Source organism: Centropristis striata, chromosome 19 (genome assembly GCF_030273125.1).
Source record: "Centropristis striata isolate RG_2023a ecotype Rhode Island chromosome 19, C.striata_1.0, whole genome shotgun sequence".
NCBI classification, from domain to species: Eukaryota; Metazoa; Chordata; class Actinopteri; order Perciformes; family Serranidae; genus Centropristis; species Centropristis striata.
The window spans coordinates 7,151,424-7,177,597 of NC_081535.1; the positions used below are offsets into that span (position 1 = coordinate 7,151,424).

Consider the following 26,174-nt stretch of genomic DNA (forward strand, 5'->3'; position numbering starts at 1 on the left):
GTCACACGAACATTCCATGCAATACATACCCATTATAATCCTAGAATTTCTCCAAAAATGATCATGGTCATTGAACAGGGATTGATAAAAAAACGATATGACCTATCGAAACGTGGATTAATACACCGATACACAAGACTTGTGTCTACTGTTTAATGTTTAAATGGAGTCTCTAGGTGAAATTATGCCGGAGAAGTAGACGTTTAAAAATCCCCAATTATTGTTCTTTTTCGCAAATTTTTTTTGGCCGTCCCGTTAATTTCAATGCAAAATTTAGGGCAGTTTTTCGCGTCTTACGTCGTGAAAAATTCGTATTCTGAGAGGAAAGTAATAGCACTTCCATCCCGATCAAACCGCACGTTTTGATATATAATTTGTCCTGCAACTCTTCAAGTTGTAGGACTAGTAGCAGGACGAAATTGCGTCCGGAAGAGGAAGAAGAGCACTGGTCCCTACAACTATTGCTGTATGGGACCGTCTTGTTTGGATGGTGAAAAAGCTCTCCATTGAGTCTTAATCAGTGTTCTGTACAGATCATATGCGTTGGTGGTGTAGTGGTAAACATAGCTGCTTTCCAAGCAGTTGACCCAGGTTCAATTCCTGGCCAGCGCTAATTTCTCATGTCACAGAGTTCAGGCTTGTAAACAGGACTGAAGGACATTGAGCAGACACATTTCACCAAATCAGACAAAATGATATGCTTCTTCCACTCCACTTCTCCCATATATCTATTTTTTTTTAGTTGGGACAGGGGGTCTTTAAGGGGAGATAGCAGGTCAACAGTAGATGCCACATAGAAGCTGTACATAATCTGAAAACTGGGAACCTGAAGATTCATTTGAAGCGTAGTACTGTGTGTCAAGTTTTCATAAATCTTAAGGTCCTATAAAACACCTGAAAAAAATTGGAGCTATTATATTATTACATTAAACACATTTGATAGCGAGGAATATCGTAAGTTTGAAAAAAACTCAGATATTTGCATCATTCCACAGTATAGCTAGAAGAGGAGTTGCTATCCTCATTAAAAAGAACATCCCATTTAAACTTGAAATGTAAAAGACAGGGAAGGGAGATATTTGTTAGTAATAGGAAATGTAGAGAATAAAGCGGTGACACTGAACATTTATAATCCACCTGGACAAGATACAGAATTTATGGAACAGATATTTTGATATTAGTTACAGAGGCAAAGGGAATCCTCACCAAAAAGTGCACAATAATCTGAAATAGTTTGCTTTGTATTTTCCACAACGTTTCACAAAAGTCCTGTTGAAATTAGTAGATCGAGATGAAAAGGGTTCAGAAACACCTCACTTTGGGGCTGTGCCAAATCGCTATACTTTAATGTAGGAAAACTATTTATAGTTTAAATGGGTCACAAGCCTCCGACCTATACTGGGCCAAATGGGCATTTTGATCAGTCACACAGTTTTCATGAAATCAAAGTTTAAGTTTTGTGATTTTTTTTAGAAGGTTGCAGAGTTTATATTGGTTGTGTATTGGATGGAATGTTCAGAGTTAGAGTGGATGACATCACACTTAGAGTGAAGACAAGCTGGGAAATTATCTGAATTTTCTTCAAACAACCTGTCCTCCTTCTCCACAACTTTCACTTTTTATAAATAACTTCTAGTACAGATTGTAGAGGAATTTGTGCTCTTCGCAGGCATCCTACTCTTGAATCAGCCAGATTTTCAGATTTGGCTGAGTAGGTGGTTGTGGTCGAAAAGTTTCATGAACCTTCGATAAAGCTAAAGGTCCCCTAATGACTTATCTGGTGACCTCATTAGACAGGTTCCTTTGTCCCAAACTCTTTTTCTGGGTCATTATTTGAAGAGGTTTGAAAGGAATTATTTTGTTTGGCAATTAAAACAAAATAAAAAGCATATTTGCAGTAATATCATAAAAGACCGCCAGTAAAAAGTAAAAATTTCTGTTTTTTTTATTTGGGAACACTTTATATTAGGGTACACGTATTCAACATTAATTAGCTGCTTATTAGCATGCAAATTAGTAACATATTGGCTCTTAATTAGTCATTGTTAAGTACTTATTAATGCCTTATTCTGTATGGCGTTATTATACAATCAGTAATCCATTAACTAAGAGTTTTCCCTCAATAACCTCTGAATTATTGCTTATAAGAAGTAAGTAAGGAAGTTGTATATGAGTTAAGATCTTAATATGCTTTACTTTGTATGGACTTTATAAGGTGGTAGTACCACAAGAATAGTTATTCTCCACTTAATGAATATGGTCTGTTCTTACATAAGAAAACACAAAACCACAAGTGTTAATAGAGTCCAAATAACTCTAAATTAAGTCTTTGTTCCTTAGAATATGTTCCCCATACTAAAGTGACATCTTGATCATTACTAATTCACTAATAGTTGGACACTTATTAGCCAACACATGTTCCCTTATCTAAAGTTGCCTCCTTTTCACACTTAGTTAATATGTTATAGCACATAGCTACTGCAGTGAACAAGTGATGGGTTACACCATTGAATAAATGGATCTGTCTTTGGTGGTTGAATAACAAAGACAGCACAAATACAAATACCTCATTTATTATCAAGGCTGACAACAAATAGTACCTGAATAAAACAAAAAACAGCACAATATAAAATACTGTACAATATTTAGTAAAAAAAAAAGCACAGTCAAAAAATATAAAAGCTGCAGAGCTCAATATAAACTTTATCGCTCTTTATCAGCAAAACTACATTTGTTAAAGCTTACAACAAATGTAATGAACTGACTGACAAACATTGTACTCTCACAGCCTTTTCACAGCCTGAACTTGCTCAATAACATAACAGAATTTTAACTGAACAAAGAAGCTCACTTGCATTTTAATATTTCATCAACAAAGGGAGGAGTTTGCTTTTGGCCTTCAAGACTTTTTTATCTTCTGATAACCTCAGCTGACCCTTTCACTGAAAAACACATAAAATAAAAACAAAAGAACACCAGAAATGAGATCAAACAATGTCTTAAGGTCAGCTGGAATTGCTCAAACTGGTCACTTCTCTTTTGATAAAAGTATGAAGCATATTCTAGGAATGGGACAATCTGATCATCTCCTGATATGATTCCACACACAATGTGTGGTTCAGAATTCAATACAAAAACGATACTCTATAAGATCTGTTTAGAAGGTAAGTCTTACAGTTCAGAATTATGTTTACTTCTGAGAGACAAATATTTCTAGCAATACATTTGATGTTGAATGTTGAATAATAATAATGTGAATGCTGCAAAACATGGAGCTGAATTCTTGATGAAAGCCACATTTTTTACTTCGGACATTCAATTTTTATTCATGATCAAATTTCTAGTATATTCATAATCGAGAACTGATGTGTTTTCAGATTTATTTTCATAATTACTTCAGAACATATATTTAACAGCTCTTCCAACACTTTTATTACTTAAACTTGTTTTTTAAATTACTTTTCATGAACACTTGTTGCTAACAGGGCAGGTGCTTCAAGTTATGCCATTCTTACCACTCACATGAGCTGTTATGCATGTTATGTGTTGTGTGTTCTTCCGTCTTTGGATGACAACATCACTGTCCGAGGACTCACTGATGTCTGGAGAAGATGGGGGAATGATATCATCTTCATCCTTTTCGTCGTCCTCCAAAGTAAATATTTTTGGTTGAGCTTTGATCAAATAGAGGATAGATGAGACAAAGATCAGATTGTTATGAAGATATATCACACATTTCATCACATTTACATGACATTTTCAGGGCTTGTGCCCGAAAATGTTTTATGCATGGGGGGGGGGGGGGTATTGTTAATGAGGATAAGAACTCATGATGTCATCATCTGATGTCACCAGGATTCTGGTTCTTTAATGCTTTGATGAGGATAAGAACTCATGATGTCATCACACGATGTCACAGGATGCTGGATCTAAATCTGTGTATACCAGACAGAATTTTCAGTCCAAGCACAGTTCGACTCAATCAGTTTCAACAGTTTGGTTCCGAGAGTATTAGAAGATTTTTCCAAGATCACTTTATTGTTATTCCAAAGTACACTTTAGAAGAAAATAAGACAGGTTACTTTGACAATGCCAGGTAAGAGAAAACAAAGACGGGGGGGACCGGTTATAATCGACCAGGTAGCAATGCTGGAGAACATGGAGTATGACTCCCCAATTAAATTCTACCACAGCCCCGTGGACATCCAGAAAAACTCGCTGGCCAATTACATGGATCAGTTTCAGGGACAAAAGGATCTCAAACATCAGACCTCCAACACCGAAGATCTACAAGCAGAGCTGGAGCAGAAGAAAGCTGAGATTGAGGCCCATAAAGATCAGCTTCAGTTTGAAAAGCAGCAGCAGCAGGCTGTGGAAAAAAACAATTCGGAGTTGCGATTGGAGAACAATCCGTGGAAAAAGAGGGCTCAGCTTCAAGCCGAGAAAGACAAGAATAGTCACCTCATGGCTTCACATGAAGAGGCTAAACAACATGTTGCCCAGCTGGAGATGCAAGCTAAAAAACACGCAAAGAAGGGAGAAGAAGTAAAAGCTCTCAAGTTGGAGCTTCAGTCTGCAAAGCAGCAGCAGCAGGCTATGCAAAAAAACTACTTGGAGTTGCGAATGAAGAGCAATCCGTGGAAAGAAAGGGCTCAGCTGCAAGCGGAGAAAGACAAGAATAGTCATCTCATGGCTTCACTGGAGGACGCTGAGAAAGACAAGTCTTCTCTCGTGGCACAGCTGGAAAAATCCAAGGCCACTCATCTTGCCCAAGCTGAAGAACACGAGAAGATGAGAGAAGAAATGAAGGCTCTCAAGTTGAAGCTTCGGTCTGCAAAGCAGCAGCAGCAGGCTGTGGAAAAAAACAACTCGGAGTTGCGATTGGAGAACAATCCGCGGAAAAAGAGGGCTCAGCTTCAAGCCAAGAAAGACAAGAATAGTCACCTCATGGCCTCACATGAAGAGGCTAAACAACATGGGCTGGAGATGCAAGCCGAAGAAGACGCAAAGACGGCAGAAGAAGTAAAGGCTCTCAAGTTGGAGCTTCAGTCTGCAAAGCAGCAGCAGCAGGCTATGGAAAAAAACTACTTGGAGTTGCGAATGAAGAGCAATCCGTGGAAAGAGAGGGCTCAGCTGCAAGCGGAGAAAGACAAGAATAGTCATCTCATGGCTTCACTGGAGGAGGCAAAACAACATCTTACCCGGCTGGAGATGGAAGCTGAAGAACATGCGAAGAAGGCTCTGAAGTTGGAGCTTCAGTCAGCAAAGCAGCTTCAGGCTCTGCCAAACGTGAACTTTGAGCTGAAGAGACATTTTGAAATTGAGAAGGCTGAAACTCAGAAGCTACACCATGAGTGTAGACAGATGGTGGAAACTCTCCAAAAACATAAAGAAATCCAGGATTTCCATCAAGCCAAATTGGAAGAACAGAGAGCAGAGACTAACAGGTTTGCAGCAGCCCTGAAACAAACACAAGATCTGCTGGGGACTGAATGTAATCGCTATGAGATGGAAAAACACACCATCCTGCAGAACACACAGATCTACGTAAACTCCTGTGTGGCTCAATTGAACGGCAAGGAAGACGAGAACAGGATGCTCAAGGCTGAAGTGGAGACTCTGAAGTTGGAGCTTCAATCTGCAAAGCAGCTTCAGGCTGCGGCAAAAAACAACGTGGAGTTGGATAGCTATTTGGAAAAGGAGAAGGCTCAAACTCTCCAAAAACAGAAAGAAATGCAGGATTTCCATCAAGCCCAATTAGAAGAACAGAAAGCTGAGACTACAAGGTTTGCTGCAGACCTGAAAAAAACACAACATCTGCTGGAGACTGAACGTCATCGCTTTGAGCAGGAAAAAGAGTCTATTTGGAAGGAGACACAGAACCCCTCAACCTCCTGTCTGGCTCAACTGAACGGCGAGGTAGACGAAAACAGGAAGCTCGAGGCTGAAGTTGAGACTCTGAAGTTGGAGCTTCGGTCTGCAAAGCAGCTTCAAAACAGATTGGAGAGCGATCTGTTGAATAAGATGGCTCAGCTTCAAGCCGAGAAAGACCAGAATAGTCATCTCATGGCTTCACTGAAGGAGGCAGAACAAGACAAGTCTTCTCTCATGGCACAGCTGGAATTATCCCAGGCCAACCATCTCGCCCAGATAGAGATGCAGACCAAGGAAAACAAGAACACCATGACTGAAATGAAGAAAAAGCTTGAAGAATGGCTCCGGTCTGCAAAGCAACTGAAAGCAGAGAAGGAGGCCCTCCAAAACGAATTGGAGGCAAAGAACGACGAGCTCCGTGCTGAAAAGAGGCTGATTGCTGTGGAAAAAACCAAAATGGAGATGGAATTGGAGAACACTCTGCTGTATGAGAGGGCTCAGCAGCAAGCTGAGAAAGACAAGTATAGTCACCTCATGGCTTCACTGAAGGAAGCTGAGCAAGACAAGTCTTCCCTCGTAGCACAGCTGGACGAGGGAAAAAGGGACAACACTACCATTGAGGATGTTCTTAAACAGGTTGGGAAGCAGCTGGAAATTGGACATCTTCAGTGGAAGGAGGAAAGGACTTCCCTTCTGGCACAGCTGGAAAAATCCCAGGCCACACATCACGCCCAGTTGAAGATGCAGGCAGAGAAACACATTAATACTGTCGCTGCACTGAAGAAAAAGCTAGAAGATCAGCTCGAGGAGAGCGAGAAGACCAGAGCATCCTATGTATCTCAACTGGACGAGAAGAAACAGGACAACAACACCGTTGTGGCTGCTCTTAAAGAGGTTGAGAAGCAGCTGAAGATTGGACAACTCCAGTGGCAGGAGGACAAGACTTCCCTCACAGCACAGTTGGCAATAACAGAAGCCACACAACTTGCCCAGTTGGAGGTGAAGCAAGAAGAAAATAAGAACCTCATGGCTGCTCTGAAGCGGGCTGAGCAGCAGCTGGACAATCATCAAATCCAGTGGAAGGATGAAAAGTCTTCCTTCCTTCAGAAGCTGCAGGACAAGGAGCAGGAGTGGCAGCAGAACGAGAGCTCCATGAGAACCCAGCTGGAAGATTTAGAGAGCCAGATCGGCAAAAAGAAAAAGAAGTGGTACAGAAAGTTCTTCTAAGAGGGAGTAGAAAGAAAGAGAAAAAAGTAGAGAGAAAGAGAAATGTAATAGCACAACGGTCCCGATCAAACCGCACTTTTTGAAATATCATTTGTCCTGCAACTCTTCAAGTTGTAGGACTAGTACAACTTGAAGTGTTGCAGGACAAATTATAAATAAAAAGGTGCGGTTTGATCAGGATCAGTGTGCTATCTCATGTTGGGTTTTCACCTGGTGCTCAAGGTTTCCCAAAAGTATATAGGCTAATTTAACACTCTGAATTGGCCCAATGTATATATTAATAAAAAAAACTCCTCTCCCCCTCTTTGACAATCTCATGTTGGGTTTTCACCTGGTGCTCAGGGTTTCCCGTAAATATACAGGCTAATTTAACACTCTGAATTGGCCAAATGTATATATTTATTAAAAAAAACTCCTCTCCCCCCACTCCACCAAATATATAGTAGGCTATATATTTCGGAAAAACGTAGGGTTTTCTCCTGGATCGCTCAGGTTTTCCTGTAAATATATTGTATATATTTCGAAAAAACGTTGATTAAAATGAGTCAGTGTAGGGTTTTCTCCTGGATCGCTCAGGTTTTCCTGTAAATATATAGTATATATTTTGAAAAAACGATCAAAATGAGTCAGTGACGATCTCATGTAGCGTTTTCTCCTGGTTGCTCAGGTTTCTCCCATAATTTAACACCGGCAAAATTATAAAAAATAAACAACAATAAACCAATCTAGCCTCTGATGAGACACGCTAGTGCAGCATCAATGCCGGTCCCAAGCCCGGGTTAATAGAGAGGGTATAATATTGTGAAATTATGATGTAATGGTTCAAATAACACTGAAACTGAAAAAATAAAATGAATTTACATAATAAAACATGTTCCAAATGGTATTTTACACACTGTTTTGTAATCAACATGTGACATGATCACTGGTGGGCTCATGATTTTTTTTACACTCTGGCGATGATGTCACACACTGTGACACGAACATTCCATGCAATACATACCCATTATAATCCTAGAATTTCTCCAAAAATGATCATGGTCATTGAACAGGGATTGATAAAAAAACGATATGACCTATCGAAACGTGGATTAATACACCGATACACAAGACTTGTGTCTACTGTTTAATGTTTAAATGGAGTCTCTAGGTGAAATTATGCCGGAGAAGTAGACGTTTAAAAATCTCCAATTATTGTTCTTTTTCGCAAATTTTTTTCGGCCGTCCCATTAATTTCAATGCAAAATTTAGGGCAGTTTTTCGCGTCTTACGTCGTGAAAAATTCGTATTCTGAGAGGAAAGTAATAGCACTTCCATCCCGATCAAACCGCACATTTTGATATATAATTTGTCCTGCAACTCTTCAAGTTGTAGGACTAGTAGCAGGACGAAATTGCGTCCGGAAGAGGAAGAAGAGCACTGGTCCCTACAACTATTGCTGTATGGGACCGTCTTGTTTGGATGGTGAAAAAGCTCTCCATTGAGTCTTAATCAGTGTTCTGTACAGATCATATGCGTTGGTGGTGTAGTGGTAAACATAGCTGCTTTCCAAGCAGTTGACCCAGGTTCAATTCCTGGCCAGCGCTAATTTCTCATGTCACAGAGTTCAGGCTTGTAAACAGGACTGAAGGACATTGAGCAGACACATTTCACCAAATCAGACAAAATGATATGCTTCTTCCACTCCACTTCTCCCATATATCTATTTTTTTTTAGTTGGGACAGGGGGTCTTTAAGGGGAGATAGCAGGTCAACAGTAGATGCCACATAGAAGCTGTACATAATCTGAAAACTGGGAACCTGAAGATTCATTTGAAGCGTAGTACTGTGTGTCAAGTTTTCATAAATCTTAAGGTCCTATAAAACACCTGAAAAAAATTGGAGCTATTATATTATTACATTAAACACATTTGATAGCGAGGAATATGGTAAGTTTGAAAAAAACTCAGATATTTGCATCATTCCACAGTATAGCTAGAAGAGGAGTTGCTATCCTCATTAAAAAGAACATCCCATTTAAACTTGAAATGTAAAATACAGAGAAGGGAGATATTTGTTAGTAATAGGAAATGTAGAGAATAAAGCGGTGACACTGAACATTTATGATCCACCTGGACAAGATACAGAATTTATGGAACAGATATTTTGATATTAGTTACAGAGGCAAAGGGAATCCTCACCAATATGTGCAGAATAATCTGAAATAGTTTGCTTAGTATTTGCACTTTGGGGCTGTGCCAAATCGCTGTACTTTAATGTAGGAAAACGATTTATAGTTTAAGTGGGTCACAAGCCTCCGGCCTATACTGGGCCAAATGGGCATTTTGATCAGTCACACAGTTTTCATGAAATCACAGTTTAAGTTTTGTGATTTTTTTTTTCAGAAGGTTTCAGAGTTGATATTGGTTGTGTATTGGATGGAATGCTCAGAGTTAGAGTGGATTACATCACACTTAGAGTGAAGACAAGCTGGGAAATTATCTGAGTTTTTTTTCCTCTTTCTCCACAACTGTTGAGGAATTTGTGCTCTTTGCAGGCATCCTACTCTTGAATCAGCCAAATTTTCAGATTTGTCTCAGTAGGTGGTTGTGGTCGAAAAAGTTTCATGAGCCTTCGATAAAGCTAAAGGTCACAGTCGCTCATTTTGCACATTGAGTTGGAGTTGGAGAAATGCCGTCACTGCAATGAACTGCCTACGACTGATTATGAACATCATCACTGGGCTCATTGAATCCACAGGAGTCTCAGCTTCAATTTCTTCAGGAAAAAAAAAATCTTCTATAAGAATATTATAGATAGTTTTTTAGTTTTTTTCTTAGGATTTCTGGATCAGACACTTGAAATCAAACCCAGAGAAAGCCCTATACACACTTGGCCGAGGCGTGCACAGATCATTGCTGGAGGTCGTAGTTTTACGTCTTTCTTCTCTTCATTTTGCAGATAAAAGTTGCTCCCAAATCACATGATTCACATGATTTCTTCCTTCCCATAATTTGCTCACGTAAGAAATTGCGCTCTTGCTCAAGATCCTTTATTATTTTTTCTTGCCATTGCATGTGAGGACAGTGAAGGTCCCTGGCTGGAAAGATGTTTGCAGTTACATGGTACGATCCCTATGATCTTCAAAATATTTATTTGTTAATAGTCTTCCATTCTTCAATGACCTTAACCCTCTAGTCTCCAAAAGCTCAAAATTATGACTGCATTATGACATCCAAACTAGAAAACAAAGCAGCGTGGAGCCCTACTGTAAATGTACCTCTAAAATTCTGTCTGTAAACTCCATGAGGCCAGTTTCAGTTTGATGATGATATACCAAGTAAAACTGGAGACAAGCTCAAATATATTTAGTATAAAATGATAGAACTGGATGTAACCCTCTTATATGTTATATTTGACACCTTTGTTCACATTTGCAACATTTCAAATTCTTTATTGAGCATGATAGTGTTTTGAAAGTTAAAAAAAAGATTCAAAATCACATTTTATGTTGGACTAAAGGACTAAAAAAAGACACAAAATGACCAAAAAAAAAACACAAAATGAGAAGACAGAATGACCAAAAAAAAAAACCAGAAGACACAAAATGACCAAAAAAGACACAAAATGACCAAAAAAAGATACAAAATAACCAAAAATGACAAAACAACAGACACAAAATGACATGAAACAAGACACGAAAAGACATGAAAAGGATTCAAAAATGGCCAAAATAGCCCAAGACTCCATAGAGTTAAATTTAATCAAGTATAGCCTCAACTTGCACACCAATTGCAAGACGGTACCAACTTTAAAGCATATATGCTACTGGAAGTGAAAAATATTAGGGTTGAGATAATCTATGCTAAAGATTGAAAGAATAATATATTCAATAACTTATCTATTGACCTCATTACACAGGTTCCTTTGTCCCAAACTCCTTTTCTGGGTCATTATTCAAAGAGGTTTGAGAGGACGGTGAAGCTGGGCAAGTATTCACAAGTTCTTTGATTCGCTTCTCTGCTGCTGCCAGAGAGGTGAAGGAACGTATTTTGTCATTATAGGTGACCCAGAGCTTGGCAGGATACAAAAAGGGCCTCCTCAGATCCCGTTGGATTTGATATCCCTTTTGATTCTCAAATTCCCCTCCTTTTCTTCCTCACATAAGTAATCTGGATAGCAAAAGACGTGGGTGCCCTTGTGAAGAAGATCTTTTCTGTCAGGAAAAGCAAGTATTTTTCCTCCTGGCTGATATATTCTGCTCTCGGAGTTGGCAGCGACCTGCCTGGTACAGGGGGTGGGGGTTGGGTTGGGGTATAAAGAGATTTACAAAGCCTTTTCAATCATCAGGCATCGACTGAAGTTGTTCACCCAAGAACTGTGAAATCCTTGTGGTCAGAAGGGCTGGCAGGTGCCAGTGCTCCTTTTTCTCTGAGCAGCATTGAAGGAAGAAATTCTTGAATCTTGTCAGAAAAACAACAACAATGGTCATTTGGTTGCACTAACTCTTTACTTTTTCTTGACAAGGGACACCTTGTCTCCGTGTCCGTAATGCCTGTAATGCCTTTTGAACAAGCTGAGGGAGAAGTTATGATGTTGTCAAACCTGCAAGATATGGATATTTTCAGCTCACACTGATAACTGATAATAACCTGCTTTGCATGAGGTTGAACAATGATTTCATATTCTTGCTTTTCAAGAAAAACTTGTTTAACCTGCAATTTATGCACAGCTGAGGGTATGAAAGCCTGACATGCAGTGAGCAAAGATGGAAGACTTAACCCAACAAGTTCTGATACGGCAGAAGCTGTAATGTGTCAGTACCAGAAAATACGGGACGTAGGAACGTATTGCAGCTCGCGGTACAACGGCGCATTCTAAAAATAGCACACATGTGCGGTCTGCATGCGCTCAAAAGGCTGCAGTTTTGGATATATGTTGTAAAACCACTGTCCTAGCTTTAGGGCAAAAAAAAATCTGATGAACAATGGTCATTTGGTTGCACTTAAATGTGTACTTTTTCCTGACAAGGGACACCTTGTCTCCGTGTCCGTAATGCCTGTTTTTTTAACAAGCTGAGGCAGAAGATATGATGTTGTCAAACCTGCGAGATATGGATATTTTCAGCTCACACTGATAACTGATAATATGGACGATACAGATGAAGTTGAACAATGATTTCATGTTCTTGCTTTTAAGGAAAAAAATGTTTAACCTGCAATTTATGCAGAGCTGAGGGTATGAAAGCCAAACATGCAGTGAGCAAAGATGCAAGATTTAACCCAACAAGTTCTTAAACGGCAGAAGCGGTAATGTGTCAGTACCAGAAAATACGGCACATAGGAACGTATCTCGGCTCACGTTACAACGACGCGTACGTTAAAAAGGCTGCAGTTTCTGTGGATATATGTTCTAAAACCACTGACCTAGGTTTAGGGCAAAAAACATCCTGGTAATGAGTTATAAAAGACTGGAAGTGAAGTAGTTACAAGGGTCACGTGACTATCGCAAGTTACGTAAAAAAAAACAACGTAAGTTACGTTTAAAAACCGTGATTCACGTAACTTAAGTTAAAAATGGTTTACTTTTGTTTTCACACAGGATGCGAAGCCTGCTATTCTGGGTGAAAGTCTGCTGCTTGTTTGATCTGTCCTCCAGTCTAATGCAGGAATCCGCCCTTTTAAACTTCGCTTGGCTGTCAATCACTAATGCACTGCCTGTACAGCTTTGGAGAAGATATTGATATCATATGGAACATGTCAGGATGTCAGGATATCTTGTCAGAAAGTTGCCGAAATAATGCTGCAAAGTTCGGCTATTTTTGTGCTAGTCGATTTATGCTGATTTTCATACATGATGTCATGATATCTAAATGAAATTGAGTTCTACAAACAGGCTTCGATTTACACAAATTGGATATCTCTGGAAAGCAGAGACTCTTGTGGATTCATTGAGCCCAGTTTTCATAATGGGATGATGTTTATCACTGTAATAGCCATTTATTTGCAGTGAGAGCATTTCTTGAAACTTATGCTCACAAATGAGCTGCTGTGACCTCTTCATGAACTTTTACAACCACAAATTAGAGAACCAGGGCTTTCAGAAGATGTATAGCTTTCCCAGGTATTTTTAAAATAAGAGGGTTTTCAGCACTTTAAAGAACAAAAGTGTTTGACATCCGATCATTGAAAATACAGAAATCTCCAAAATGTCCAAAGTTTTTTTTAACTAAATCACGGCATGGATTTTTATATGGTGTTCCAAAGGTCTTGGTGTATTGATGTCATATCCTGGAGGGGTTTTTGATCCCTATTTTCCATTCTCTCACTTCTCTAAAAATTGCCTAATTCAGCACCAAATGTGTGTAACAAATGGTATCAACCCAAAAATAGCTTCTAACTGGGATCACTAACTTTGTTCCACATATATGTGGTTTCAAAGTTGTGATTGTGATTGATAGGGTCCTGTCAGTGTCATTCAGCACATTTGTCACATTTCTGTATATTTTCTGCATATATGCCACACTGCATCTGTGTGTTGGATATCATAATATCATAAAAGACCGCAAAAGTAAAAATTTCTGTTTTGTTTTTATTTTTTCAAAATGACCAAAAATGAGGTTCCCAGTTGGTTACATTAGAGTGACAGTCCCCTGTTGGCAATATAGGAATGTGTGTGTGCGTGTGTGCGTACATGCATGCATTTTGGGATCTTTAACCCATTTAGGCCTAAAACGCCTGGGAAAAAATGCCTGTAAAACGTCTGGCCAATTTTAAAATAACCCCCTAAAACCTGAAGTTTTTTTTTAAACTAACAACTAACTTTGTTCCACATATATGTGGTTTCAAAGTTGAGATTGTGATTGATAGGTTCCTGTCAGTGTCATTCAGCACATTTGTCACATTTCTGTATATTTTCTGCATATATGCCACACTGCATCTGTGTGTTGGAACTTCAGATTGCATATTCATAGTCAATTTTGGAACAAAATTCCTGAGCACTCCTCTGAAAATCACAAAAGTCTAAATTATAGTTTTAGCTTGAAATGTGAGGCTTGGATTCCACAACTCACAGCAATCCTCCCACAAATGCTTTCCTCTCCTCACACCTCACAGTACAGGTAGAGGAAGGTGTAAAGAAAAACATGCGACAAGTGAAAATACAAGGTCTGGAAGTGGAGTGCCATACAGAGGTTTTCTTAATGTCTCTGTTTTTCCTCCCTGAGTTCTCTGTCCTTCTCTAAGTACAAATTAATGTTTCCTTTTAACTGCTTCATCCAGTTTGTCTGACAGTGTATTCCCATAAGAAGGGCCCTCTTGTATGGTAATGATGGCTCCATTATCCAAGGACCACACTCACATTCTAGGAAAGGAGCCAAGATGATGTTGTAAAATAAAAGTTAAGATACTCTCTTGCTTATCATTTCACTAGGACAATGGAAGTACCCCCAGTTAGATGTGTTAGATCAAATGTTGATGCCCCTCTATTGTAACGCTGTCCCACAGGGAGTGTTGTACTGTTAGCAGCATGTTCACCGTGGGTGCAGGCCAACAACCCACTGCCAGTAACACTTACTTATCCTGTTTTTTTCCCCTGGCGCTCAACAAGTGGATGCAGGCAAATTGAGTGTTCTTCATGGACACATATAACTACATAACGGCTGCTTTGAGAGCTGTTACCATGGTAATTTTGCTTCACACCAAGGCTCTTGCCAGGAGCTCTTGGGCATAGAGTAGGAGATGTGATATCACATACTGTATTTAACAAACTTCAAATCTTGTTAGGCTAACCAATAAGAGTGTATAAATTAACATCATGTACGTTATGATGATCAGGCGTTCTCAGGGGAAGGGGTGGAAAAAATAAAAAGGGAACCAGATGCATGCAGTGGTACCAGCACGCAGGTTTTCTAGCATGTAAAGCATCCTATAGTCCTGCGTTAGATTTTCTTAATTTCAAGGCCATCTTAAAGGGTACTTAATTGTTCTTCGCTGGCAGGCACTGCATTACTTTTTCTTCACCGGAATGGCACCCTAGTAGGCACTTTATCGCATTTTCTTAACTGGAAAGGGACCCTATTGGGCACCTCTTACCATCTAAGAAGCAGTGTATTTTCATTTTTAACATGTAGATAAGATCAATTCTGAAATTTCAAAAATATGTAAATGTATTACAAATTAAGCAGAATTCGCAAAATGGCTCAAAAAGGTATTTGCGAGTACTTGTTAAACCAATAACCAGTCTAATGGACAATGCTTGGCTGAAATCTTACATTTATTTAGTCCTGAATAGATGTCAATGCTTAAATAAAATGAATAAAAAACAAAAACCTATCTTGACTCAGCAGCTAATTTGTTTAAAATTCTGTTTCTCTGTTTGGTCAGATGATGACACTCACAACTTTAGCATTTAAGGTTCTGCATGTGTTTCACAGGCCCTTTCAATTGCCAATTTGAGACATTTTAAAGTTATTGGAACTATTACCTGGAGAGCAGCAAGTGCTGGAGTCAATGGGCAAGACAGATAGAACCCAATTTGTCTGTGTTTTATTCAGCCCACTCATTGTTTTTATTTTATCTTGTTAAAGGAATCGCTTATTCATTCTCTACTTCAAGAATTATCACTCACATAAGATGTCTCTTTGGCATTGTTCACCCATTGAGCTCAGAGATTTGTCAAGGGCCAGCTGCTTAATACTCAGACCAGCCCATCTGGCATCAGTAACCATGCCACATTCAGATAGTCCTCATTCTGATGCTTGATTTATCTTGATTTATTTTAACTGTGACTATATAAAAATCAAAATATTCAATCCACAGAGAAATATACACAATCCGTCTTCAGATACTGTGCCTTTAAAGACGCATTGTGTAAGATATGGCGATATTTTTAAATAGTTTAAATTAAATTTAAACATTATAAACAAAGTGTAAAGAAGTGACATTATATCAAAGAAATCCATGTATTGTTTTGCAGAGATTGCTACTGAAATTAGCATGCTAACCAGCTAGCCCTAGCCTGTCTGTCCTGTTATACTACTTGTGCCTTAAGAGGCAATAGTGAGTAACTGTAGCATTCATTATGCGCTACACAAGCCACCAGGAATTACCTAAGACTGCTATGTCACAGATATTATTTAGATAGAAAGTTCCACTATAGTGCAGTTACAGTCATTCCCAATGCAATGATGATGTAATGAATGGGTTTTAAGTGACAGGCACTTGAATAGTGTTTCAGACTGGTTTACTTTGACTGACAGTATGATGAAAAAACAATGTGTTTTTGATCATTAAAGCATGGGAGGATGTTCTAGTAGAAACCCAAAAATGCCAGCAACAAAGAAGCTTTTAGTTAGAGCTTGGAGCTCTTATTTGTATATCCAAAGATTATTGCTATTTGATAACCAATAGCAATAGCTATATGTTATAGTTAAAAAGTGGCTGATGGAGGACCACACAGAATTCAAATGTGATTTGTATGTGTATGAATCATTGGCATGCAAGAGCTGTAGTACTCATACATTAGAAAAAAAGAAAGCCTCTTCTGTTCTATTACTAGACTCCACCATGCCTTAAGGTCAACACTATTAAGATGGTTTGTTATTGGTTAGCAGCACAAATTTGGATATTTATCAAGGTGAACCTGAGGCTAATGCTCCAGGCAGATTTACTTCACTGCTGTGAGCGAATATTGATCGCAACTATTCCATTCACTTAACTGGATCCTGTGTGAAATCTGGCAGTCGAAAATGCCTTTAGTCTATTGTTGACTGAAATAAAGACCTGGCCCAATCCTTCAAAAACAAAACATCACTTTCTTTTGTTGCAGGAGACCCACTCATTTTGACTCAACCATCTCTTTGAAACAGAGGGCTGTCTGTCCCACTGCTGGACTGTGATAAGTAATTGTCTGTCATTACTGAGACCCACCCCTAAGGAGCTCCCTGGGTCCCTTCAGATAACACTGTGACAGGTGAGGCAGGGGAAAACACCAATAGCAAACCAGTAACTACACAATACACTACACACTGCAGTCTAGTACACTGCACATCTGCACTACACCTAACAGTCCTTATCAGAACGCTCCAGCCAGCCCTCAGAGGCTTGCTAAACACATATCGCCCAATACTCCCAACTGAATAAGTACATATGGGAGTACACACATGCGTGCAAACTAACACCACTAATACACATTTGTGTGGTGGAGGTTTTCCAATTTGCATTTAGATTTCAGAATATTATGCCCCGATTCTCTTATTTTATCCCGGCTACCGAGTCCTCATGCGCCATCAGCTCTTTTTAGATTTCTCCCTCTCACGTCGGAGCAAAGTCTGACCCAGCAGGGACCCGGGTAATGCCAGGTGAAGCTCGAGAGTTTCAGCACATAATTGCACATAATCCCCTTGAGTTAAACTCCGACCGAACTCTGATTTAGTCTCCCATCCACACAAGAACATTTGAACTTCATGCAAAAATGTCAACAGCAGCTCCCTCAAGCACATTCTGTGCCACTGCAAATGATTATAATAATAATAATTATAAAAAGCTATACACGTTTAAAAACTACAGATTAAATAAGAATATCAAATAAATGTGAAGTCATGAATTGAATTATTTACAATTTAAACCAAGCTAAAAAAAAAAAAACCAATGACACCATAAATAATAAACAAATGGGTCATATTGCCTCTACAGTTATAAATTGAAATAATAATATTGCTGCTTAACAATGTGTAACTGACAGCAGATATTAATAACACGCTAAAATGAGATCCTGCCATACATACATTACCTCTGTGTATTCTTGTACAAAAGGAGAAGTTGCAAGCTGCATACAAGATTATTCATACGTGTGTATATATATAGTATGCGGTTTATATGTTGTCATAGTAAGAAAGTGCTGTACAGAGGCTCTTCTTCATTAATAATGTGCTTTCCAATAAGCTACACAATTTCCTAGAAACTGCCTAAAATCTCAGACTTGAAGGTTTGGTTTAACCCTCTGGAGTCTCCAAAAGCACCAAATCATGACTTCTTCACCACATCCAGACTAGAAAACAAAGCAGCGTGGAGCCCTACTGTAAATTTACCTCTAAAGTTCTGGCTGTAAACTCCATGAGGCCAGTTTCAGTTTGATGATGATATACCAAGTAAAACTGGAGACAAGGTCAAATATATTTTGTATAACATAATAGAACTGGATGTAACCCTCTTATATGTAATATTTGCAACCTTTGTTCACATTTGCAACATTTAAAATTCTTTATTGAGCATGAAATGTGTTTTGAAAGTAAAAGAAGATTCAAAATCACATTTTATGTTGGACTAAAAATGACCAAAAAAGACACAACAACGGACATATAATGACCAAAAAAAACACAAAACAGACACAAAAAAGACACGAAAAGACATGAAAGGGATTCAAAAATGGACAAAATAGCCCAAGACTTCATAGTTAAAAACTGTTTCCTGACAGTGTGTTGAGTTGTTGAGAAAACAATATTTCCTATCATTACATCAAGTCATTAATTCATTTTAGGTATGGCAATGTTGGTCATTCCTAAACCAGATCTTTGGTCAGGACTTAATGTCTCAACAACTATTGCTATGTAATTTTGAGTCCCCAAATGAAGAAATCCAGACGTGTCTTGACAACTATTGGATAGCCATTAAATTTGTAAAGATATTCATCGGTCCACAGTTTCAAGTTAAATGTCTTTGGTGATCCCTTGACCTGCAAACCTGCTAATCCCAGCCCTTGCTGTTTGCTATTGTGAGCATGCTAACATTAGTAATTCACTAGCTTAGGCCAAGTACAGCCAGAGCTGCTAGCATATACAACTCTTGTTCAGGATTTTGTGTGTACAAGGTACTGTAGGTTTAAGATGTGTCTGTTCCAAGTCACAGATTCTCTCAAATAAAAGGAAGCACAGCTCATATAATACAGGTCAGCTATTGAAAAGTACATTTCTACAAGGACATACAACAGCTACATTCACAACAAGTCCTGCAACAGTAGCAGTTATAACGTGTTTAATGGTTTAATGTTGTGAAAGGGTTGCAAGTTGGTTAAGTTAAGGCAACAGAACTTATTGGATAAGTTTAAAGAAAAAGACAACATGTTTAGTTTTAGAAAAAGATAGTTGAGTGAAAAATTAATAGTGCGGGATCCGACATTGTTACTGTACTTACTGTAGTTAGGTAGGTCACACAAAATGTGATGTAGCCAAGGCTGTTGAATTGCAAAATTAAACTAATTAACTAACTTTTGGTTCAACTGTGGACTCAAACACCGGTCTCTTGAGTCAAGTTTTGTATATTTTTGACCCCTGCTCCACCATCCCACCCACCCAATGTGGACCGTGTCAATCTTTATACTCTGTACTCTCACTTCCGCCTTGTCTTTTCCTTTCAATATCATCATTTCCATTATAATTACTAAGGCCACTAAAGCATGACAACTAAAAATATACATAAATATCGCTCATAAAAAGCTGCTGAACCAATAACATAGGGACAGTTTCTTAAGGTTTTTAAACTGTCTGTATTTTCGCTATCATACAAATTGCAGCAGTAAAATACATATAATAGATGTATAACTTGCATAGACATTTAAGGCAACTTGAACAATATTTTTAATATTTTTAAACTTAACAACTTTACTGCTTTCATCAATCTTATTTCTAGGAGCAGCAAGATGAAATTTAAAAAAAATAAAAATAAATCACTGTGGCTGGCTTCCCAGCACCAAACAGCTGACAAAGTTAGCAACCAGCTGGTGAAGAAAGTGGAACATCAAGCTGCTGGATACATAAGTGGGCAGATCTTTAAACAACCTGGGCTGTGTGCCTGTCAGGTTGTTGTGGAGTTCTTCTGCCCCCAGTAGTAGTCGATCAAACACAGCCTTAAATAAGCCATGTCATAATTGAAAGTGTTCTTCATATAAACATTTGGCCCTCATTCAGTCGACAACACCAAACTCTGCAACCTCACTGCTACACTGCTGCCTGCTTTTAGACATTTAACTCCCTCCATCACTGCAGCCTCCTCCTATGTTGTGTAACCAATGTAGACTCTGCATTATGTTTTGTGAAGAATCCACACTTTTTTCTGTTTCATTTGATTTATTCTGGCTGACAGAAAGGGATAATCCTGGTCAGCCATGTTGGACACAGCACACACACCCAGTCATTCACAGGCACGCTCCTCGTGCACTGACACAGCTCCAATCGGTAACACTTTACAATAACTATCATTTAGAAATGGTAAATAGATAATTTATTAATGTTTTACCATACTTTATAAATGGCAAATAGATAGTATATTAATGTAAGCTAATAGTTACTTTACCATTAGCAAACAATTAAATTATAATAAATACTGTTAGTAATGGACTATTTATAAATGGTTTATAGTTGCACTCATAACATTTTTAACACTATATTAAGCATTTGTTTGATTTCCAAATGATTTATATAGCTTTAAGAAATTGGTTGTAAAACATCTATAAAGATTAAATATGTAGACCTATTTTTAGTACTTTGTAAATTGTTAATATTTGGTTTATAAACCATCTATAAACATAACTTAGATGGTTATTGTAAAGTGTTACCCTCCAATCAACGCACTTCGGGCGTAATACACAAAATGCTCGACATAAAATGGAACAAATGCAAATGAAAACATGTACCTGGCGAACAAAAAGGGATAATCCTGGTCAGCCACGTTGGACACAGCACACACACCCAGTCATTCTAATCACAGATGGATAAAAGCAACTTAGCCACCTAGCACGCTAAGCTAACTAGCATGACCTAAGCACTTTCAGTACATTGCATTAGATAAGTATTTCGGACAGTGTAAATAGCTTTGATACCCATGCCTCCGATGCTTTGTACCCCCAGTGAGTCAGGCGAGTCTGCGTCCAGCGCAGCAAATGGCTGCAGGACCGGATGGCTGTCTGACTATTATCTTATATTATAATATTATGCTTATGTTGCTGAGGTTTTTTTCACTGCTTTATCCTCCTTTCCTCCCCTCACGTTGTGCTGTATTTCTTTTTCTTCATCTCTGTCTTCCTGTCCTGTTCACCTCATATTGTTTGTGTGTTTTTATACGTTTTGGACGGGTTGATGGCAAATTTTGTTGTACTACCCTGTGCAATGACAATAAAGGCTTCTGATTCTGATTCCACAGGAGCATTTATATATCATCACATAAACAATGTATGTAAGTTAAATGTTATTATAATAAACAATCAAAATATGCTTATGACTGGGTGCGATTCAACCTACTACGGGGGTACAAGGGTATCTACAGAGGAGACGCCCACTGACCAACGAAAATACAGAACTTCAATAAAACCTTTTGGTATTGGTTGATTAAACCATGGCAAGTGGAATCATCAAATAACTCTGTTACATTATCATTTAATCATATTTGATTCTAGATGTTTAATATCAGTTCATGTCCATTAAATGCCATGTGTCTGCCAAACTAAAATGCATATTGCTGAGAGATGTCTGTGCCCTGCCTGAAACGAAGTTAAAAAAAATACAGTAAATCTTACAGATTCAAAGAGCTATCTGGCTTGTGTTGCAGAGACCCAAGTCTGTCCATAGATAGACAGAACAGTTCCACAGATCCATGCCTGCAGGCAGGGATAATGCCAGTGCCGATTGAAATCTTCAACTCAAATCCTGGCCCTGTTTGAAGTTGCATGCCCCCTCACTGTGCTCGCATTTTCTCTGGGTTGCAGGTGTCTGGTCATGATACTGCCCTAGGAACGCGAACACAGATAAAATGAACTATTACCCACGATTTGATTGAACTGTCATCTCCAGCACTCTCTCACTTTCTTTTTGACAAATCTGACAGTGTTGTGTATCTTTCAGTCCATTTTATGTTCCAACAATAGACTCTTGCTGTAATAGCCTCAGGAATATAATAAAAACAAGGTTGATTCCTGTGTCCTCTATTATCTATTCATTATGAAAACATGATTTAGGAGCCGTGCTGTTCGTCTGTAGTGTAAATGTCAGTCTTTTGTGTCCAACCCTTGAGAAACAAGTAAAGCTGGCGGATCAAAATCTCCGTGCAATGCTTTAGTTAGTTCGAGTGTAATCACTTTTCAAGTAAGCACCGTTGTGTAACAAGATTTATGAAAGAAAATGTTTTTTGTAAAAGAATTTAAAAACGGCTTTATCAAGTACAGATCTCATGAGCTTGGAAGGGATGATTGCCAAAAGCAAAAGAAAACTGTTGAAGATGAAAGAGGATTAAAAGGCCGCACATGCATTCCACTCCCCAGCAAGGTGTTCACATTGAAGCAAAGCCTGAAGGCAAAAAGATCACCAGTTAGGTGCTGTGTGGTGTTTAGGCCATTAAGTGAAGATCAAACGGGCAGCTTTCTCACAGTGTATTTTTGGTATTATTATAGTCCATGTTTAGTACTGCAAGCAGAAGAGTTTTTCACCCATTAATAACCTCCGGAAAGATTTTCTACCTCTGTACACATGGAATAAATCAATGTTCTGTTTTGGTTCCCTACAGCAGGTAGTTTCATCACTGGTCAAAGTGTGTGTCTGTACTCAAACAGTTAATTCCAGCAACACTCCATAAGGCATATAGTTGGGGTTACATACACTTAGTGAAACTCTCAGCCTCCTGCAGATCTAACGGCAGACAGAACCATTCATCTTCATTCCGAATTCAGACCTGCGCTCAGTTTTTCCGTGCCTTCATCTGTAAACATCACAGTAAATTTGGAACCCCCCTGCGAGAGAATTGATTTTTTACAATCTGTGCAGCTTCATGCAGCAGCCCCCAAAGAACAGTGTGAAATTGTTCAGCCATTAGTGATTTATTCCTTGTAATACACGTGTGTGCAAGGTCGTGCTTTTGCAGCACGTGAAGTTGCTGTCTGCTGTGCAGCCTGAATGTAGAGTCACCACGTGATGGTAAAATTCCTTTATTTGCATTTGATATTTCTGGTGAAACAGTTCTGGAAATCCAAAAGACATGACACAATTTAAAATTCATCCCTCCAAAAAATGTTCGGATTGTAGCAGCAGGGTGCCAGGGAAAGCAGCGCACTGCAGATACGTCAGGAAGGAGAACACTTTAAAAAATAAAGCACCACCTCAAGCACCACATCATTTAAACCCAATTGAGTGCCACAGATTTAAGCTGCTATCAGTCAGAAATGGGTATACTTGAAACGAAGCACGTGCCCTAAATCCTATCCAAGAGATGCCAGAGACTGTGTGATTTGTCAGTTTAAAACAGACAAGTAGATAGATAGATAGATGGATAGATAGATAGATAGATGGATAGATAGATAGATAGATAGATAGATAGAGGGCTGTGCATGTACTCACAGAGTTATATCTAGTAACTTCTATCCCCACAACTGTGTGATTTGTCAGTTTAAAACGGATGGATGGATGGATGGATGGATGGATAGATAGATAGATAGATAGATAGATAGATAGATACACAGAACCATAGTTATATCTAGTAACTTCTACTTACCACCATCATGTGATTGCTGAGTGAAGTCCATTAATCTTATAAGTTGTGTATTTCTGGTACGGTAGTGGTTCTCGGATAAGTGTAGTTGGATTCAGTCCAAAGTATTTCATGCAGACACTTGTCCTCTAAAATGTTAATTGGCCTGCTGCAAGCTACATCTTTCGGGGCTAACAGGACTGCCGGTAGTTGCTGTGTGCTTGGAAATGGTATTTAAGACTGAATGTACTCCAGTGGTAACTCAGTTCACATTGACAGTAACTGCAAATAACTTTGGTCTTGTCAAAAGACCATCTGGGAGGACTTTGTAGCTCAATTTACCATTCAAAATACCTTTTTTCTTTATCCATTGCTTGATAGTTGCCAACCAACTTCCCAAGCTATTGTATCTTGAATTGGAATGAGTCTTCAAATATCCTTCAGTAACCCATTTAGGCCTAAAACACCTGGAAAAAATGCCTGTAAAACCTATTGGCTTTTTTAAAATAACCCCCTAAAACCTGAAGTCTTTCTGAAAATTGTGTCAACGCCTACTAAATAATATATTTTTCAGCCTCTGTAGCAGATCGAAATGAAATGCAAAAAGTATTTTGAGAGCTTATACCTGTGGCTTTCTTGAGAAGTTGAGTTATTTGTCCAAACCTTCAATAAAGTTTTTTTTTAAATCAATATGTTGCATTGCGACACTCCCACATGTATTCTGATGCATTTCATTGGTCAAGAGATTGAAAATAGGTGGAAAAAATTACAAATACTACAAAATGACGTATCCACTTTCCCGGCTTTAATGGTAGAATAACGCAACAGCGCCCCCGGTTTTAATGGTAGAAATGAGGTAATGCTTTCCCGGCTTAAATGGGTTAAAAGTAAAGATTTTCTCACGTCTTTGAAATGATTTCCATGGCTGTCAAATAGAGGTCAATGATCCATGTGTTTCTGGATTAGTTGGATGATCTCAAGATCTGTCAATCAAATGTTTCTTTCCTTCCAATTCTCTTGTAGCATGCACTCATCTTTAATCACATATTGTGCGGTACTGTACTGTAGTATCTATAAGAGTGAATGAACACCTGTTGACTATCCTCTTCCAAGCCCTTATGAAGCTCTCGATGTCCGTAACAGAAGGTGCTCTCTAAATGTGTAAGCCTCTTGAGGTCATCTTATTTCTGATGTATGGTGAAATAGTAATGGAATGCCATCTGTTATGAATCTTATGCAGCTCTTAACACTTCTCCAGAGAGTCCGTGGTCTCTTTATGCATATTGTGTATAATTGAAAAGTTGAAGTGATGTCTGTATTTGTATGTACAGAAAGTTTGAACAATAAAGTTCTGATTTGTTTGCTTTAATGTAAGTCGCTATCCATATACAACAATACACAGTCCTCCAGTTATAGATCAGAGAAGGTATTGAACAAATTAAAGAAGAAGTCTGGTGACATTGGTTATTTTTGTTAACCCTTTATCGGGCGAAGAACTATATTTGGTAATTTCAGTAGATATCAAAATGGGGTCCCCATGTCTCTCTCTGTGAGGCCGTAGAACCACATGTACTTGTACGAGGAGAACTTGACTATGACGGCTTATTAAGGCCAAGTATGAAAATAAAGGTACAAACTCTACAAGAAAAAAATGTGCAGATTTAAGAGATTTAAAGTGGCAAATCTGCTTGAAAAAAGTGGCAGATTTACGAGACAAAAGTGGAAAAAAACAACTTTTTTCTCCCAGATTCACCACTTTAAATTTCATAAACCTGCACATTTTTTCTCGTAGATTTGACACCTTAATCTCATACATTTTTTTCTCAAAAAATATGTTTTTTTACACATTCTGGCTGTTTGTAATATCCTCCAATATTCTCTAGGGTTGAAATTTAGAATTTGCAAGTATTTCAATGATTTCATGAAAAGACCAAAGCCAAGCCTTATTGAAGATGTTAATCTTTAAAAATGTGTCAAAAATATATTGTTTCATGTGTAGTCAAGAGAAAATGTTCATGGAGATGAAGAAAAATGTAACACTGTAACTTATTTATGCGTTTTATTAGGTTTGGGGCTACAATGGAGGTCTATGGCACAGATGAATAAGATATATATGTCTTTGTTGAGAGTATCACCAGACTTATCTTATTATATAAACTTAGAGTCCTTTATTTTTAATCCTTTAAGGGGTTGTAAATCCTTTACAACCACTGTCAGCAGACAGTTATACTGTTACAGTTATACTGTTGAAGCTCTGCCAGGCCTGTTCTACGGCCATCTTCACTTGTTGCTTGTTCCAGGGGCTTCTTGCCTTCAGTCTGGTCTTTACCACATAAAATATATGATCTGTTTGGTTGAGGAAGGGCTGCAGTTAAATGTTATTTCATTATTGATTTATGTGTCGATATTCTTTTTCTACAAAAACCCAGGGGTATTTCAACATAGAACTCAAAATGTTTGGGCTTTTCCTGAATAGAAGTCAGATGACTTGGCATAGATATGTCACTGTGTGGCCAGTTCATTACTTTTCATATGAAATTTTACAAACCATTCATGAGAACAGCCTAGACTTGGACCGTATTTTGG

At 38.4% G+C, this 26,174-nt stretch overlaps 1 protein-coding gene and 2 non-coding genes across 3 annotated transcripts; all 3 read left to right on the forward strand.

The window, feature by feature from the left end:
• Positions 1-540: 540 nt before the first annotated feature.
• trnag-ucc (transfer RNA glycine (anticodon UCC)) lies at positions 541-612 on the forward strand. The gene has a single exon. It is a non-coding gene; the product is annotated as a tRNA-Gly (tRNA).
• A 3,239-nt stretch (positions 613-3,851) lies between these two features.
• On the forward strand, positions 3,852-7,101 carry LOC131992910 (early endosome antigen 1-like). Its single transcript, XM_059358620.1, has one exon. The coding sequence runs from the start codon at positions 4,090-4,092 to the stop codon at positions 7,099-7,101; it is 3,012 nt and encodes a 1,003-aa protein (XP_059214603.1). The 5' UTR covers positions 3,852-4,089.
• Positions 7,102-8,615: 1,514 nt separating this feature from the next.
• On the forward strand, positions 8,616-8,687 carry trnag-ucc (transfer RNA glycine (anticodon UCC)). Its single transcript has one exon. It is a non-coding gene; the product is annotated as a tRNA-Gly (tRNA).
• Positions 8,688-26,174: the final 17,487 nt, after the last annotated feature.

What these genes read in the sequence shown, in the direction of transcription:
- LOC131992910 (XM_059358620.1), top strand. Translation starts at nt 4,090, where the DNA reads ATGCCAGGTAAGAGAAAACAAAGACGGGGGGGACCGGTTATAATCGAC.